This window comes from Equus quagga, chromosome 3 (genome assembly GCF_021613505.1).
Source record: "Equus quagga isolate Etosha38 chromosome 3, UCLA_HA_Equagga_1.0, whole genome shotgun sequence".
NCBI classification, from domain to species: domain Eukaryota; kingdom Metazoa; phylum Chordata; class Mammalia; order Perissodactyla; family Equidae; genus Equus; species Equus quagga.
In genome coordinates, this window is record NC_060269.1 from 45,504,089 (window position 1) to 45,520,860 (window position 16,772).

The window sequence follows — 16,772 nt, forward strand, 5'->3', positions numbered from 1 at the left end:
TCTCATTTTGCTACATGCTGGTGAAAATTTTCCTGTGGACCTACGTTTGGGGAACCCCTTCACTAGTCGTCTTTGAAATTTGTCTTTTACCAGGAAAAGGAAATTTCACAGCTTCCTTTTCCTTCTTCCTATATGGATCTTCTAGTTCAAGGATGCAGTGGCTGAATCTCCCCTTTATAACACTGGCTCAGAAGTAACACACATTTTAAGTTATGAACATGTATTTTAGGAAATGTGGAGTTGGCAACCATCTTCCCACCTTTCCTTCTCATCTCTCTTTCTGGCTGTGGTGGCTTCTCTACAGTAACTGACTTCACAGAATGATCACTGTCGCCACACCAAAGGCTCTTTGCATCCTTCTGATTTCTGGAGAATCTTGGTAATGATGCTCTGAGGGCCTGAGGGGTGGGGGTGTGTGTGTGTTGGCATCAAAGTATTGATGTTATGAGGCCAAAGGTCTATTTATTTATGAACGTAATGGAATCCATCATATAAATCCAGTGTACACATGCACAAATGTAAGCTGTCAGGTATATATGGTACATCGTGCACAATTGGGGGAGGTAAAACGATTATAGTCGGGTCAGTAAACATGTTAGATTTTAGCTTCAAAGGAGAGTTCAAAACATGATTGAAAGGTGGGATGCCTCAGAAACTCTGACCCTGCTATCCTTTCTAGAGGAACACTTGATTAGAATTATATATATAATATATGTATATTTTAAAAGTCCCTGATTCTTCTCTACAATCTAATAATATGCTGCTTTTTCTATAACTACCCCCCACCCTCCGCCCCGCCCCAAGTGTTTATCTGGTTGGATGGTTAAACTTCCCCTCCTCTCTGTCACCTCACCTTTTATGGGCAGATCTGAAAGAGATCAATTTTGAATGTACCTAAAATTTCTGTAACGTTTAGTTCACTTCTGACTAACAAAGTTGGAAGCCTTTAATTACATATTTAGAATATTCTCATTTGCTTCTCCTGTCCTCTTGAGAAATAGAAAAGTTTGAGAATAAGTAATACCATTGGTGATTGACTCTTCTGTAAAACATTCAAGATGGGAAAAACAGATGTCAAATTATTTTTGTCTTTTGTCCTAGAAAAATGGCAGCAATGAAGTTTTCTATATTTAAAACCAGCTTCCATTCAGAAGCGCTTCCTTTTTGCTAAGAGGCAATAAAGAGCCTGTGTCCTCAGTGACCTGTTCTGCTTTGCTTTTATTATGTTAGGACTGTCTAAACTTTACCACTGTAGCAATATTGACATTTGCACAGTGAATGGTTCAAAGTGAGTACCGTTAATTGAGCCTCTGGAATTAGGTTGGTATTTGAAATTTGAGGCATCCTGAGGGTGATTTTTGTAGCTTCCAGGGCCCCTTGTTGCAGAGATTGAGTTCAGTGGAGTGTTGTATGGCAGTCCCCTTCTGCCCATCTCAACTCAGCAAGGTTTCTATAGGGTTTAACCGGAGCCAGACCATCTATGGGAAATGAGTTGAAGACCAAGCCAAAGGTTTTAGCTGTATTGTTAGAAGAGAAATGGGGGGAAGGGAGTTTGGTTGATTTTTTTTTTTTTTTAAATTGAAATGGAAGACCTCAAATCATTTTATTAAAGAAGTGTGTGTGTGTACAGCTGATTGACCTTTTGGTTGTTGTACTTAAATGTTTGAATGTTAACTTAAAATGTAGCCATTCACTGCCAGCTAGCTTAATCATAGAGAGCAAAAACCAGGCTAGAATTAAATTTACTGAAAATAATTTTCTAGTATGTTAATCTATACATGTGAAATTAAAACTTGACTACAGATTTTGCAATCTGAGAGATTAAAATAAGATAGTTACTTTAAAATGAAGATATATTTTGATAAGTGTTCTTCTTGCTGCCTAGGAGATGTGAATTCTGGGAAGCTGCAGGCTTGGTGGTCATGCATTGTTCTGAAGGGGAAATACTTAAACTGACTCTTGAAAACAGGAATTGTAGGCTGATTTAGACACTTGATATTTTTCTTATTTGTGCACAGATGAGTTTTTGGTCATAACTTAATTGTTGGTTTCTCTAATGAGAAATTTTAATCTTCAAAAATGGAACTTATTTGCTTAGATGGTTAGACAGTGAACACAGGGCATAAGATGTATTCTAAGTTGCTAAGCATAACACTGCTCATTTAGGAGTCATAAAAACTGCCTTGACATCTGTTGTTGCTCTATCATTTAATGCTTGCATTTTCTTCAATAAGAGATAAACTCTTTGAGAATGAGGATTATATGTGACACTTCATCTGAAGTATTTTTCTACCACCTTCCACTCATCTCGCCTGAAACATGACTGTTCTTGGGGCTCCCTGACACGAACTTGAATCAGAAGAAGCGTGGGAATGTTCTGTTTAACTCAGATGTCCATTCTGTCATTTTCATGGTTAATTCAAGAGGTTGAACCTTATAATTATTTTTGTCTCAAGTTTATAACTGTTCAAAAACTCACTTTTTTTGTTTTAATATATAAAGAATGCTTTTTTCAGTGGGAGACACTCAAGGACGTTTTAGACAAACAGAATGGCTTGAATTTGTACGTTTTACTTCTGGAATTCCTTATTCACATGTCTTGTAAAGATACAATGCTTAAGAACCTGAGGCTGAAGACGTGTCTCCAGGCTGTATCATAAATGACCAGTACTGTAATTATCAGGTTTTCCTGGGTTTTAACATGTGAATTTGAATGAAATCACAACTCTGGGGGATTGTTTTCCTTTTGGGTATAAATTAGCAAGCTCAGAAACAGCCTTCCTATGATTTAGGGTTGAAATTGCTGTTTAAGAATGTATTTAAGAATTTTACTGAAAATCACTCTACTGTGGATTTTTTTCTTAAGTATGCGGTGATGTAACTCTCTGCGGTATGAGGGACTGGGATGGCACCAGACACCTCAGCAGTGTAGTGATCTGACATTTCTGTTTTAATTGCTCTGGTGCTTTACAAAGACATGTGGGCGAGGAGGCTGGTTTAAAATCATATTTTTACCTGCTAGAGATGACAGAATTTAAGCAATTTTAATAGGAGTGTTGATGGACTTGTCTCCCCTTCCCTGCCCCCTTTCATTAGAGGCATGAGCAGAAAGGACTCGTCATATTCTGGGATGGTCTTGAGAAATGCTTCAAAGACTGAAATCTATGTTTGTGTAATGGAAGCGTGCTTGGGAGACCAGTGACCGAGTTTTCAAGTCCTAGGAAAGGATTGTCAGTCTGTTCTGCCACCTTGTGGCCATTTACAGAATTGTCTCAGCCCAGGCAAGTGTGTTTCCTCACAGCTCTGAATACAATTGAAAACACATTTCTTCCCTTTCCTTCTTTCAGGAAGGAAAGTTATTCTCAGGAGTATTCACTTTAAGGCTGTGCATACCACACCCCTGCAGGAATGTTGCCCTTTTCTTTCTTTGCTCCCAGAGCATCCACAGTCTGTTGCTAGATGCAGAAATCAGAAAGAGGTGTCAAAGAAAACGCAGTGACTTTGTTCCAGGTGTTTATTCTCTGATTGAAGAGATAAAATGTAAACTCCTGAAACTAATGGACCACACAGAGCACCTGTGAAGGGCCAAAAGTGAGTGGTAGAGACAGGAAGAACTGTCGTGGCTCAGAAAGGAAGAGTCACTGCCAGCCGTAAATGGGGACTTGGAGAAGTGCTTTTCACCAGGGTGATAGGAAGGGGAGAGTGTTTTAAGGGCCTTTGTGTTAGGCTGGGCCCAATGATTGCTGGACATTGTATGGAAAGGGTGCAATGCAAAAGATTGTTGTTTGGGCTCTATTGGGAAGGCAGCCTGGTGAGCTTTGGAAGGAGTGGGTTTCAATGGGATGTGCTTGAACCAGTGCTACCGGCTGTGTGCTCCGGAGGCCATAGGCAGCCTCTGCCCACCAGACCTGATACAAAAATCAGGATTCCTAAAGCAGACAGTTAGGGGCCCTTTATATATAAATCACTTGACTTGCTTTTTCTTGGATAGAAATGCATATGAAGAGGATGCATTAATTTCTAAAAATTCTGATGTATATAAATTTCAGGAATATTTTTAATTTTATATTCTTGGCATTACTGTGCTTGTATTCAGATCTCATAGGTAATAAAATCAGCTACCACGCTTTTTGAATGTCTGTATGTGCTATGTGTTATTACGAAAGTATATATAGTTTTAGCCACACAGCCTAGCCAAGTAGATATTATTCACCTTGTTTTGCAAATTTAGTCTCTGTAACAATACCCATGGTAATGCATCTTGGCCTGGATGGGGACTAGGATTTGAACTCTACTCCATTTGACTCCAAAGCCCATATGCTGTCCATTATCCTTCTTAGAGAGTTTTAGTGTAGAAAATTTTGGGCTCTCCCAAGTAATAAAACTTTTAAGCTTAACCACTGTGTCAACAGACACAGTGAAACTTGCAGACCTCCTACCCTTTCCACCCCCTCCTCCATTTGGCTGTACGCATGAGTTTGAGCCTTGGGTATTCTAGCTTTTTACCTCTTTATAAATAATGTTCAAGATATAATTCTCTAATTCATTGCTAGTGATCTTTGGCCAAGAAAGGTAAATTACCTTTTTGTCTCTGCAAGGGAGAATAAATTGACATCAGGACAATTCCTGATGTCACCTTGCCACTTAAGCAAGATACTCCTCTCTCTTCCTCCTTAAGTTTAAATCCACAGGCATTTGCCACTTAGGTCTCCTTAAGCCTACTGATTTTAGCATAAATGATTGGGATACAATCTTTTTAAAGGAATCAACCTTTTTAAAAAAAATTTATCTTGTAACTGGAAGTTTGTACCTTTTGACCACCTTCTGATTTTAGTTTAAATACGTAGATTCGTATATAAAACAAAACTCATTTTAAATGAAAAAGATATGTATTTTTTCTTTTAGTGCAGTGCAAAATATAGCCACCCGCATTGTTTATAAAAGTCCATAAAGGGAAGGAGGAGGGAGCGTGCCCCAGGCTGCGAGTGGGACAGGAGGTGGAGAAGTGGTTCTCTCAGTCTCCAGAGATCATATTAAAATATATTGCAAGTTGTTAGTGAATCCCCGATGCTGGTAAACAAGTGAAATTGAAAGCTAGTTTTAAGTGAATTGTAAGTTTGCTATGAGTCCTATTACGTTCTGAATGAGTCTTAAGGAAGAATTAGACAAAGAGCCCAAGATGTGGAGACTTTCCCTCTGTCTGCTTTCCTATTGGGCGTGTGTTGTGTCTACAGACTGAGCACGAGTGTCGGTTAGGTTGTGAAAAGTCATTCTCCTAAATAGAGGATGCTTTTGGGGTTTGATACGTGGTTTACATTTGGGACAAAAAAGTCTTTTTCATGGGAAACTGCATTCCAGTTGGCCTGTCAATATCTTGTCTACTGGGTTACAGTGGTTTTATAGCTTTAATCTGCTTTCAAATAGCATCTATTTTTGAAAAAAGGATATCCTTCCTAAGGTAGAAGGAAAGGCTTATTGTTCTTTCCTGCTTCCTGGTTAAAGCAAAGCGTTCCTGTTTGTGTTTGAGACTAGAGAAGTTTTTTTGGAAAAATAGCTCACACTTTTTAAGAGTCCTTCAAAATAGCAATAGTCATGTGAATTATTTGTCTTGCAAGGTGCAGTTGGGGAGGTTAGAAAGTTCTGTTTGCAAATCACAGTTTCTTGACAGAAATGAAAACTGGAACACTTTAGGTGATTTAACTTGCCAGCATTTTTTTTATAGTCAGGTTTGTTGCAATATAATTTCACGCTGTGAATATCTTCTGTTTGTGAAGAGAGAAAAAAAGAATCCAAGAATATAGCTCCCTGAAGGCCATGCATTTCCTTGTTCCTCTTAAGAGAAAGCTCTTGCTCTGTGATGTGGCATATCTGGTTTTCACCAAGTGTTGCAAGTTTCAAGTTGGTTTGAGGAGCAAGAATTCTTCAGCACCTCACCCTTTTGCCTGTTAGTTTCCTTGCTGGGTAAAGGCAATTCCATACTACTCATAGACTATTTTAACCAGGGCCAATCATTAAGGGAAAAAGAGGGTTGAAAGTTCTATGTCAAGAGTGAAGGAAGAGCAGCAGTTAGGGCGACTTGTAGGGAAACGATGGGGTGGAGGTAGTTCCTGGGCAGAGCTGGGTTGCTTTGAATGGCCTCTTACGCCCCAAATCTCCTTCCTTACACTGCTGATATATTTCATTTCTCTTGGCTGTGCTGCCTGAAATCTCTGACCACTTAGAGATTTGTTTGAACTATGATAATGCAAATGCTGACAGAAGATTCAAAGGCTCTCGACCACTAACATCCACATTTGTGTTCAGGTTGCTTTCCTTTAATTTTTAGATAAAAGCATAGTGCCCCCAAATGGGGTTTGGGGTAATGTGAGGTTGCTGGACACCTGGGGAGAGCATAGAAAAAATTGCTGGAAAAATTTGAAAGACCATGTTTGTTGTCTTCAAAATATTGCCCAGTCCACCTTGCTCCTATGAAAGGAGAAGAAAACTTTTCTTTCTTTTTACCTTTTAGTGTTATTTACCTTACTGATTATCCCTAGTCATTGGTAAACCTAATAGGTGGCTACTGAGCTCTTTATTGAAGAAAAGCTTAGCCACAGATTTCTCTTTCCTTTAGTTTGCATTTCTTTTGTTCATCTCTAGTCAATTTCCTTTCATTCCTCAGGGTCAGAGAGCAGAGATTTCCTAATGCCTTTTCCGTGGCTTCTCTGCTTTTCCTACTTGCCCAAATCTGGTTGGTCGTGTTCATATTACACAGTGAAGCATTGCATTTACTTGATACCTGCTGTCTAGACTTCAATTTTGTACCGTTTCTTCTGTTAGTTACAATTAAGAGATCTCAAGATTAGATAGAATCTATCTGTAAAGTCACCTGATTCAAGCTACATAATATTGCCTACCATTTAACAGTTTCATGTAGAATAATGTTGTCTGCTTCCCTGGTTTAAGTTCTTTGTGGCACAGAATGTTTAGAACAAGTTTCTTTTGAGAAGAGCAATAGGAGAAATTCTGGACATAATTGTTGAATTCATTTAAGAAGTTTATAATCTAGTTAAATATCTAAAATACTCACATGAAACAGTTGCACAGGATTCCTTGGTTGTGTATTGCTTCCGTGACATATGTTTAAACTTACTTCCTAAAAAAATCACGATTATGTGAGGTGTGAATGTTTCATTTATGCAGCTACATCCATACAGAAGGAAATACTATGTTTTTTATTTGGTCCTGCAGTAATGGTATAATGCAGTCCCTTTCCTTCACACTCTCAGTTTTATAATTCAGGCTCAGTAACAGCTTCTGATCCATTCTCTTATGTCAGTGACTTATAGGTGAGAATACATCATTGTTCTCCACATTTTGATTAAGCAATAAGCAATCTTATTTGATTTGCCAGTTATAATTATACATATTGTCTTAAGTTAAAAAAATAATGGTGGTAGTTAGTGTTAATAGATATATTCTGTATAATTGTGCAGGTTATACATTCGAATTCAAAGTTGTAAAGTTCACATTTATAGTACTGACACATGTAATGGGTGTGACTCACTTATTTAAGAAGGTGACCCTTTTACAACTGTGAAATTCCATAATGTTAAAAAGCAACAGATTAATAAAGTGCCATTTCATCAAGGAACATGCCGCTTTACTTTGATTTTGCTTGGTCTGTTTGAAGGAGAAGAGACTTAGTTATTTGAGGGCCTGTTGTCTTTTAAGGGTTAAGGCCCTTCTTTCCTCTGTTCTGTTCCTAAGCTTGCAAATCCTTGATTCTGTCATGTTTCTTTTAGACTTCTCCCTTCTCCAGTTTTTAAAAATTGTATTTCTTTCTACTCCTTTCTGAAATATGCTTTTTTGGTCACTGTAAATTTATTTGCTTGATGAGTGTTAAATGAATGTAAATAGTTGTGTCTATTTGCTTAGATAAAAGCATTGTAGGCCTTGGGCAGGTTATAATGGGTTGATAAGTACTTCAGTGGAAGAAAATGTAAGACTTTAGTATTAGATTCAAAATATAACCTTTTCAGAAATGGGAGGGCAGGCTTTCTATACTATTGAATGACTGCAAGTAGCACACGTATTTGTAATATCTAAAATAGAGTATGAACTTCAGGATTGTTTAGAAGGACTTTTATTATGAATATTAAAGAAAATTCATTAATTAGGACATTTTTATTGGCTTTCATATAGAATATAGAAGGGATTTATTAGCTTTAGGAATGTACACTTTGTTAACTAGATAGTGGGAAAGATTTTTGTCTCAGCTTTCTTATTCATATTGAATTTATAGGGTCTAGTTTTACATTTTAATCTTTAAATAGCTTTTAAAAAACTTCTGGGAAATAAAGACTATAGATGAATAAAATTAGACCATCAGTTTATTTGAATGTTAACCACCAGAGGGCTACACTCTAAATGTCCAACACTGGTAACTTTTAAATTGGGACAATTTAGAATTATAAAAGAGGTCTTTTTCACCCTTAACACATCAAAATATTGTTTTGAGGACTACAATAAAATATTTTAGGCTGAAAACCTTAGTCTCCTCTTAAAAAGTTTTCAAATTTCTTATCTAGTTATTCTATGAATCATTGTCCCTCATCTGTACTCTTAATATATGAAATTTAATTTCACATATAATTTGAATTGTTCTAAAAGGTATTCCTAAGGCTACACAAGTGTTTTTCTTAATTAAAAGAGGGGATTAAATTTAACAAAAGTAGTGCAAGACTGGTACATTGAAAAGAACAAAACAACAATGTTTTGTTGAAAGAAATTAAAGAAGACCTAAGTAAATGGAAAAAATCCCACATCCTGGACTGGGAGACATACTCTTGTTAAGATGGCAAGACTACCTGAACTAATCTGCTGATTCAGTGCAATCCTTATTAAAACCTCAGCTGGCTTTTTTGCAGAGATTGACAAGCTGTTTCTAAAATTCACAGGGAAATGCAAGGCACCCCAAAGAGCCAAAACAATCTTGAAAAAGTAAAACAAGGTTGGGACACTCACACTTCCTGATTTCAAAACTTACTACAAAGCTGCATAAACAGGACAGTGTGGTAGTGGCATAAGGATAGACACAAAGATCACAACAATAGAATTGAGAATCTAGAAATAAACACTTACATTTATGGTCAATTGATTTTCAACAAGGGTGCCAGTACAATTCAATGGGGAAAGAGTAGTCTTTTCAACCAAGGGTGCTGGGACAACAGGATATCCACATGCATAAGAATGAAGTTGAGCCTTACCTCACTATATACAAAAAACCCCCCTCAAAATGGATCATAGATGTAAATGTAACAGCTAAAAATATAGAACTCTTAGAAGAAAATATATTAATAAATCTTTGTGACATTGGATTAGGTAATTATTTCTTAAATATGACTCTAAAGGAACACACGACAAAAGAAAAAATAAATTGGACTTCATCAAAATTAAAAACTTTGTACTTCAAAGGGCACCATCCAAGAAAATGTAAAGACAGCCCACAGAATGGGAGAAATTATTTGTAAATTATATATCTGATAAGGGTCTTCTATCTAGAATACATAAAGAATTTTCAAGATTCAATAATAAAAAGACAACCCAATTAAAAAATGAACAAAGAAATTAGATAGATATTTATCCAGAGAAGTTTTATAAATGGCCAATAAGCACATGAAAAATGCTCAACAGCCTTAGTCATTAGGGAAATGCAAATCAACACTACAATTAGATACCACTACATACCCAATTAGGGTGGTTAACATAAAAAAGGCAGACAATAACAAGTGTTGACAAGGATGTTTGTAGAGAAATTGGAGTCCTCATATATTGCTGATGGGATTATAAATGATACAGCTGTTTAGGAAAACAATTTGGCAGTTTAAAAAGTTAAGTGGAGTTACCAGGTGAACCAGCAATTCCCCTCGTACGTAGATGCCCATGAGAACTGAAAACAAGTGTTCAAACAAAAACTTACACGTGACAGTCTTGCACAGCATTATTCATAATAGCTGTGAAGTAGAAAAAATGCAAATGTGCATCATTTGATGAACAGATAAACACAACGTGGTACAGCACTGCAATGGAATGTTGTTTGGCAGTACAAAGGAAAGTATCGACACATGCAACAATATATGTGAACCTTGAAAATATTATGTTAAGTGAAAGAAGCCAGTCATAAAATGTATATTCCATTGTGAGATTCTGTTTACACGAAATGTCCAGAATAGGCAAATCCATAGAAACAAAGTAGATTAGTGGTTGCCAGGATTTGCGAGATGAGGGGGAATGGGGAATGACTGCTAATGGGGGTGGAGTTGTTTTTTTAGGTGCTGAAAATGTTCTTAATTGAATTGATGATGATTGTACAAAAACAAACCACTGAATTATTCACTTTAAAATGATAAATTTTATAGTATGTGAATTATATCTTAATAGAACTGTTATTTTTCCAAAAAGAGGATTATTTTACAAATTTCTTAAAATACTTTTGTTTTAGATTTTGACTAAGATTTAGGGGACAAGTAAATATCCATTCTGATTCTTGATATCACAAACTGCGTAATCTTAGATAGTCATTGGAGTCCTAAAATACTGATTCCTTGCTGGCTTGTTGTGTACATGAATATAAACAGGATCTTGAATTTTTACCTGTTCTAAACTTGCATGACTAACTTTGAATCTTTTTTCAATATATTGCAATATGAAAAGGAAAAGCAAAGCAAGCCTCTTTTTTAAAGAGAAAATATTTAAACTTAAATATTTCTATATATAAGAAATGTGGTAAGAATTGAAAAAAATTGAGTTCGTGCTCATTTTTAAGTGTAATCGTGAAATAATATGAATTAATTTTATATTAGCTAAAAATAAAATGATTTAATCAGAGAATTGGCAAATATCTGTACTTTAAAACTTTACATTTGATATTTTGCTGTGAAAGGCAGAAAATAGGTGATGAATAAAGAACCACTTATGAGAAATTTATTTTCACAAGTTTTAGTCAATTTATTTTAATAGCTTTTGTGTGTATCCCAAAGGCAGTTGTAATGGATAGCATTTGTGCAATTCAACTTTTCTCTTAATAATGTTTATTTTAATATCTATGAAAATTTGCAATAAAAAACTGTCTTTAATTTGGTATGTAAATGTAATAACTTATTTCAGAAATCTCTTTTCCTGACAAGTCTAATAATTTCTATCCTTTTTTTCAAACAGGATCTGGAAATAGTGTATTCCTATTTACATGGTATGGAAGCCTTATCAAACTTGAGGGAGCATCAACTTAGGTAAGTCATTTTCTGATTGATAATAGGTTGCTAGAATTTTTTGTAATTGTTTATTACAGTTAAGAAATAAGATTAAAGATAACTTACTTATGAAAATTCTACCTCATCTAGCCCCTATACTTGGCTTTATAAATTTCACAAAATTGAATTCAGTTTTATCTATATAATCATTTTTTGACATTTCTGCTATAGTGATATCCTCTCTCCCTCTCTATCCCTCACCCCGACCGACCCTCTCACCTAAAGTGATAAATAGCACTTGGTGAATATACCAAAAGGAGTGTCAGTTGCCATCCTGGCAAATGAAAATCGACTTCTTAGCACTCAGATACATAAGAAACCAGAATGTTTTAAACTAGTTAAAGAATGATTAGGTTCATTATTTTAGTATGTTTTAGGTCTTTGTAATATATTTATTGCATAACGTGGACTGCTCCTTTCTGGGAAATGCAGTTTATACATAATTATTTTAATGTAGGCCACTCATATAAAAATCTTATCACTTCTGTTGTACAGTGATACAGTAACCTTCTTCATGGTTATCTGGGCTTCATATTAGTAGATCAAAACATCTTATATAATCTAGTGATTTTTTACCTTAACTGGAACAGAAAATAGAGGACCATGGGAAGATTGATTACGTATAAACACCAGCTAGAACGTAATGGGACAGTTTTGTTTCCTCTAGGTCTAGCTAGTTGTGAAACCAGCAGTGTTTAATTATGAAAGGAATACTTTTTCTGTATATTTCCCTTTACTCTTTAAACACTAATTAATTTGTGAGCATGTCAATTTCATATTTAGTTGTTAATTGAAAAAAGTGTCAAGAGGATTGAGTACTTCTAAAATTAAATTTTTAATGTAAATCATTTAAATGAAAGCAGATTGCAGATTAAGTGTTTAAAAATTCAGTCAAGTTTTATTAGAAAGGGCAAAACCATTGGGAATTTAGAAGATGGCTTAAATCATAGCAAGAATAATTTTTAAAAGTAACTTTCGTTTTATGTTTTGAATGACAACTGTACTAAGAAAAAATTGTACCACCAATTATCTATTTAATTGAATGCAGTTAATCCTCCAATGCAAATGAAATTAATTAATATGGAAATAGAAATGTCATCTTCCCATTGACATCTAAAACCACACATATGGATAATATTTAGATATATTGATTATATAATGTGTCCATAGTATATGTGGTTATAAAATTATTTAGATAGTAGGAATTCTGTGCAATAGAAAAAGGAAAATTTTAATAGTTTTTATAGAAATTTTCAAAATTACAAAAGTAGAGATAATAACATAATGAAGTACCATACACCCATCAACCAGCTTTAGAACTCTCAATTTTCTGCCATTTCAAAGGTAAATTTTGGTTAAAGATAACTGATTAATTCAAGGATATAGTTTAGTCTATTTCCACCTTAGAAAGTCTATTTTGGAGACTATATACAGCTTTGTTTGTTGGCATGAATTTACAGGGAACGGGTCTTTAAGATGTTTATCTTCTTCTGTTAAAAAGTGTTTTGTTTCTCATATTTATGGAAACCATAAGCTGAAATTAACTGAAGTCCTTTTTTGGAACAACATCAGAATACCCAAATGAATAACAACAAAAAAAAAGACGTCCAGATAGACTCGATGATTTGGATAAAATGCTTTATAATACTACCATTTCTGGGAAAAAATACATCTTATTTAGATGAGTTATTTTCTTTGAATTTTATAAATAAACTTCTACCCCTCGGATTAATAGAGAACAGTTAAGGCTTCCACATAAGACAGTTTTCCATTTTTAGGGGAAAAAAAAGCAGCTCTTAATCAGGATTTTCAAAGTCTGTTTATTCAGTGTTAGGCAGTAGGACATTAGTCTTCTACTCTGAGGGAGGGAAGAGGCTTTATTTGAAAGCTTCAGTTTTGTGCATTATTGTCGCCCATCCATATGTAGGCAATAAATTGATTCTGAGCAGTTAATAAACATACATGTAATTGTGTTGATATAAGATCATGTAGTCTATGCAACTTAAAGGTTTTTAGGTCTTCACTTAAAACTACACATTTTTTCAACACAACTTAGTTTTTCTAATGTTGACTCCCTTAATCCCTCTAGATTAAAAGCAGCATATTTGCCAAAGGGGAAGAAGATGATGTAGTTAGGAGAGGAGGCCAAAAATCTCTAAAAGGCAGAGTAGCTGCCTGGGGCCATTCAGTGATGGAAACAAGAGCCTGCTGAACTATATATATATCCTTCAGCATTATGGAAGAGTGTAATTATTATATAGGCACTTTTAGACAATTAAGAAACAACAAATTATGGTTAGTAGATTCTTTAGGAATTCAGGAAAGATCAATATGCTTTTGATAAAATATTTCCTACCAATTTGGCACGTTTTTCATTTATTTAGAATATTGTCATATAGAAGATTTTATCATGATCTTTTGATGGCACTGGTTAAATTTATTTATTCATTCAGCAGTTATTGATTGTGTGCCTACAATGTGCTGTACATTGATGTAGGCCATGGAGATACAGCATTGAGCAGACCACGCCCGTGCCATCATGGAGCTTATGTTCCTAGTCAGGCAGACAAGAGTTAGGTAAATAGATCAGTGTTGTTTTATTCAGATGTTAGTGTGTTGGGCATGGTAAGAATGGGTGCTGGCTGCTTTGACTTTGTAGTCAAAAGGAGGTAACATTTGAGTCAGGGCAGCTAGTGCAAAGATCTCTGCAGTGTGGAGGTGTCCCAGGTGTTCTGTCATGGGAACAGGCGTGGTGCGTGGGAAGACAGGGGCGGTGGTATAGAGAGGTAGAGTAAGTCAGTTATAGTAAGGTAAGTATAGTAAATAGTTTAGTGTATTCAAGGATAAGGTGTTTGGATTTTCTTCTAAAGATAATGGAGATTAAGAGCAGAGTATGAGATGATCTGACTTAACATTTGGAAAGATCTCTCTGGAAACTGTGTGGAGAATGGACAATAGGCATGCAAAAGTAGAAGCAGAAGTCTACATTTGTAGTCCTGATAAGAGATAATAGTGGGATACTGATGGCTCATACCAGGTTTTCACAGCGGAGATGATAAACTTGGTCAGTTTTCGATGATATATTTTGGAAACAGGTGCTAGCAGAACGATGGGATGTGAAGAAAAAAGGGGTGTCAAGGATGATGGCTCCAAGATTTTTGGCCTAAACAATTGGGAACCGATTGTGAGAAAGCAGCTTTTGGGGGAAGAAATTCAAGATCTGTTTTGGACATTTTGAATGTGAAATGCTTATTACACAGCTAGTGGCTATGTTGACTAGGCATGTAGATGAGTGGATATTATGGTGAGAGATTAGATCTGGGGCATTGCTGTGGAAGTCATCAGTTTATAGATTAAATTTAAAATCACAGACTGAATGAGATTATATGTGCAGAGGAGAAGAGGGCTGACGACCATCTAGAGTTGATAAATAACATTTAGAAGTCGGGTAGAGGAATGGATGGGGGAGAATCCAAAGGAGACAGAAAAATGACTAATAAGAGGAAAAAGTCTGGAGAGTGGGGACAGGAAGCCTAGAGAAGATAATGCTATAAGGAAAAGGGTGTCATCAAATGCCGCTAAGAAGTAGAATTAAGATGATGATGGAAAAGAGTTAGCTAGATAACACAGAGGATACAGATAGCTTTTAGAGCCTTTTCTTTGGAGTTTCAGGGACCAAATGACAGGGGAGTGGAAAGAGGCTGAGAAAATGGAGATGGAGTATATAGCCAACTCTAAAAGGAGAATTTCTATCATGGGGAAAGGAAAATGTGGATAATAGGTGGGGGAGGATGTGGGATCAAGACAGGTGTCCTCCTTCTCCACACGGTAGGTGGTACTAAGATGTGTTAAAGGAAGTGATTCAGGACAGAGGGAAAAGTAGATGGCCATGTAGGAGGTGGAGGTAAGCTTGCAGGAATGCAGGGTCTTATGTAGGAGAAGGAATGAAGTCCACTGAAGAGGTTGGGGCAAAGACCCTTCTTTCGTTCTAACAGGAAACAAGGCAGAGCCTATCACTATCATCCTTTTCTATGAAGAATTGGTATGATTCAATCCACTAAAGAAAACTGTATGTTTACTGATGTGTATTCAAGATTTAACGCTGCCTCCTGGAGTTGAATGGCTTTCAGTTGGAATGTTTCGAGTTAGGGATTGAGAGGATGAGGAGGACCTCTCAAGTAGGATAAGGAAAAAGAGTACCCAAGTGAAAAATCAAGAGTATGTAGTGTTTATTGGATTTAGCAAACTGAGGAAAGATGGATGTGGGTTGATTCCAGTGTTTCACAGATTGGAGACCACTAGCCCCATTCACCAAAATGGAGGTGCTGTTGACATAATTACTTTTATAACTAGCTTTTTCAATTTACTAGTTCCTTCGAGAAGAAGGAATAGTTATTCTCTTTTTTGCATTTCTGTATTTTTGGGAAATTTTACTTGGGCTTAATATAATAGGATGCTTCTTAAAGATGCTGATTTAGAGGTAATTTTGAATATTTAAACATTTATTCATGTTTTCCATAATTTCCATAATTTTTTCCTTGGGGATGAATCAGCTAAAATAAATCTTTAAGTTGTAAAGCCTCTATTTAGTCATTAGTCATAAAAATACTGAGTTAATAAAAGCCTGCTTTTGTCTGAAATTCCATACTTTTTTTTTTTTGGTTGGGGGAGATTAGCCCTGAGCTAACTGTTGCCAATCCTCCTCTTTTTGTTGAGGAAGCCTGGCCCTGAGCTAACATCCATGTCCATCTTCCTCTACTTTATACGTGGGATGCCTACCACAGCATGGCTTGCCAAGCAGTGCCATGTCTGCACCTGGGATCCGAACCAGCGAACCCCAGGCTGCCAAAGCGGAACATGTACACTTAACGGCTGGGCCACCGGGCCAGCCCCTTAAATTCCATACTTTTAAGTAATGTTGATGTTGAGCAGTGAAAGACGTTATCACTTTTTAAATTAATAGGTATTTCTAACTTTTAGGTTTCTTCTCCTTTTCTGTTTACCTTGGAGAACATTAATTTGTCCACATGTCATTTACCAAGTATAAAAGATACAATTTTGTTCCCTATAAAATAAAAATGATGAAGTTGACACCTAACAAAAGTTTTCTTTTCTAGCATTTCTTTACCAGATTTTATTTTATTTTGTTAATCTAGGGACCAAAAATATTCATCTTGAGGCTAATAAATGATTGTGACAAGCTATATAAAGTAATCTTAACTTTCTAGACTATTATGTTTCTAAGCTATTAGTGTGTTTGTTCATGACAAATGTTGAATTTGTCTTTGTTTCTTTTGCAGGCTAATGTGTGAAACTGTGAGATATGAAAGACATGAAGCAAACGAAGTTTTGTACTAGTAGGTGTTTCCTTTCTCTTCGTACAATGTGTGTAAATGCAGTGGCTAAATACTTTCTTTAGTATCGAAGAAGTATTGGTAACAGCTTGCTAAGTCAGCATTAACTTATTTTTGCGTTAACTTA

The 16,772-nt window shown here is 35.8% G+C and overlaps 1 protein-coding gene across 10 annotated transcripts in view; it reads left to right on the forward strand.

Moving 5' to 3' along the window:
- The window catches only part of RAPGEF2 (Rap guanine nucleotide exchange factor 2), a 245,627-nt gene that overhangs the window by 67,958 nt on the left and 160,897 nt on the right, over positions 1–16,772 (forward strand). For all 10 annotated transcript variants that reach the window (XM_046656205.1, XM_046656208.1, XM_046656213.1 and 7 more), the window contains exons 2-3: positions 11,200–11,270; positions 16,592–16,648. In XM_046656205.1, coding sequence (XP_046512161.1) covers positions 11,200–11,270; positions 16,592–16,648 — 128 coding nt within the window. The remainder of the gene's footprint in view (positions 1–11,199; positions 11,271–16,591; positions 16,649–16,772) is intronic.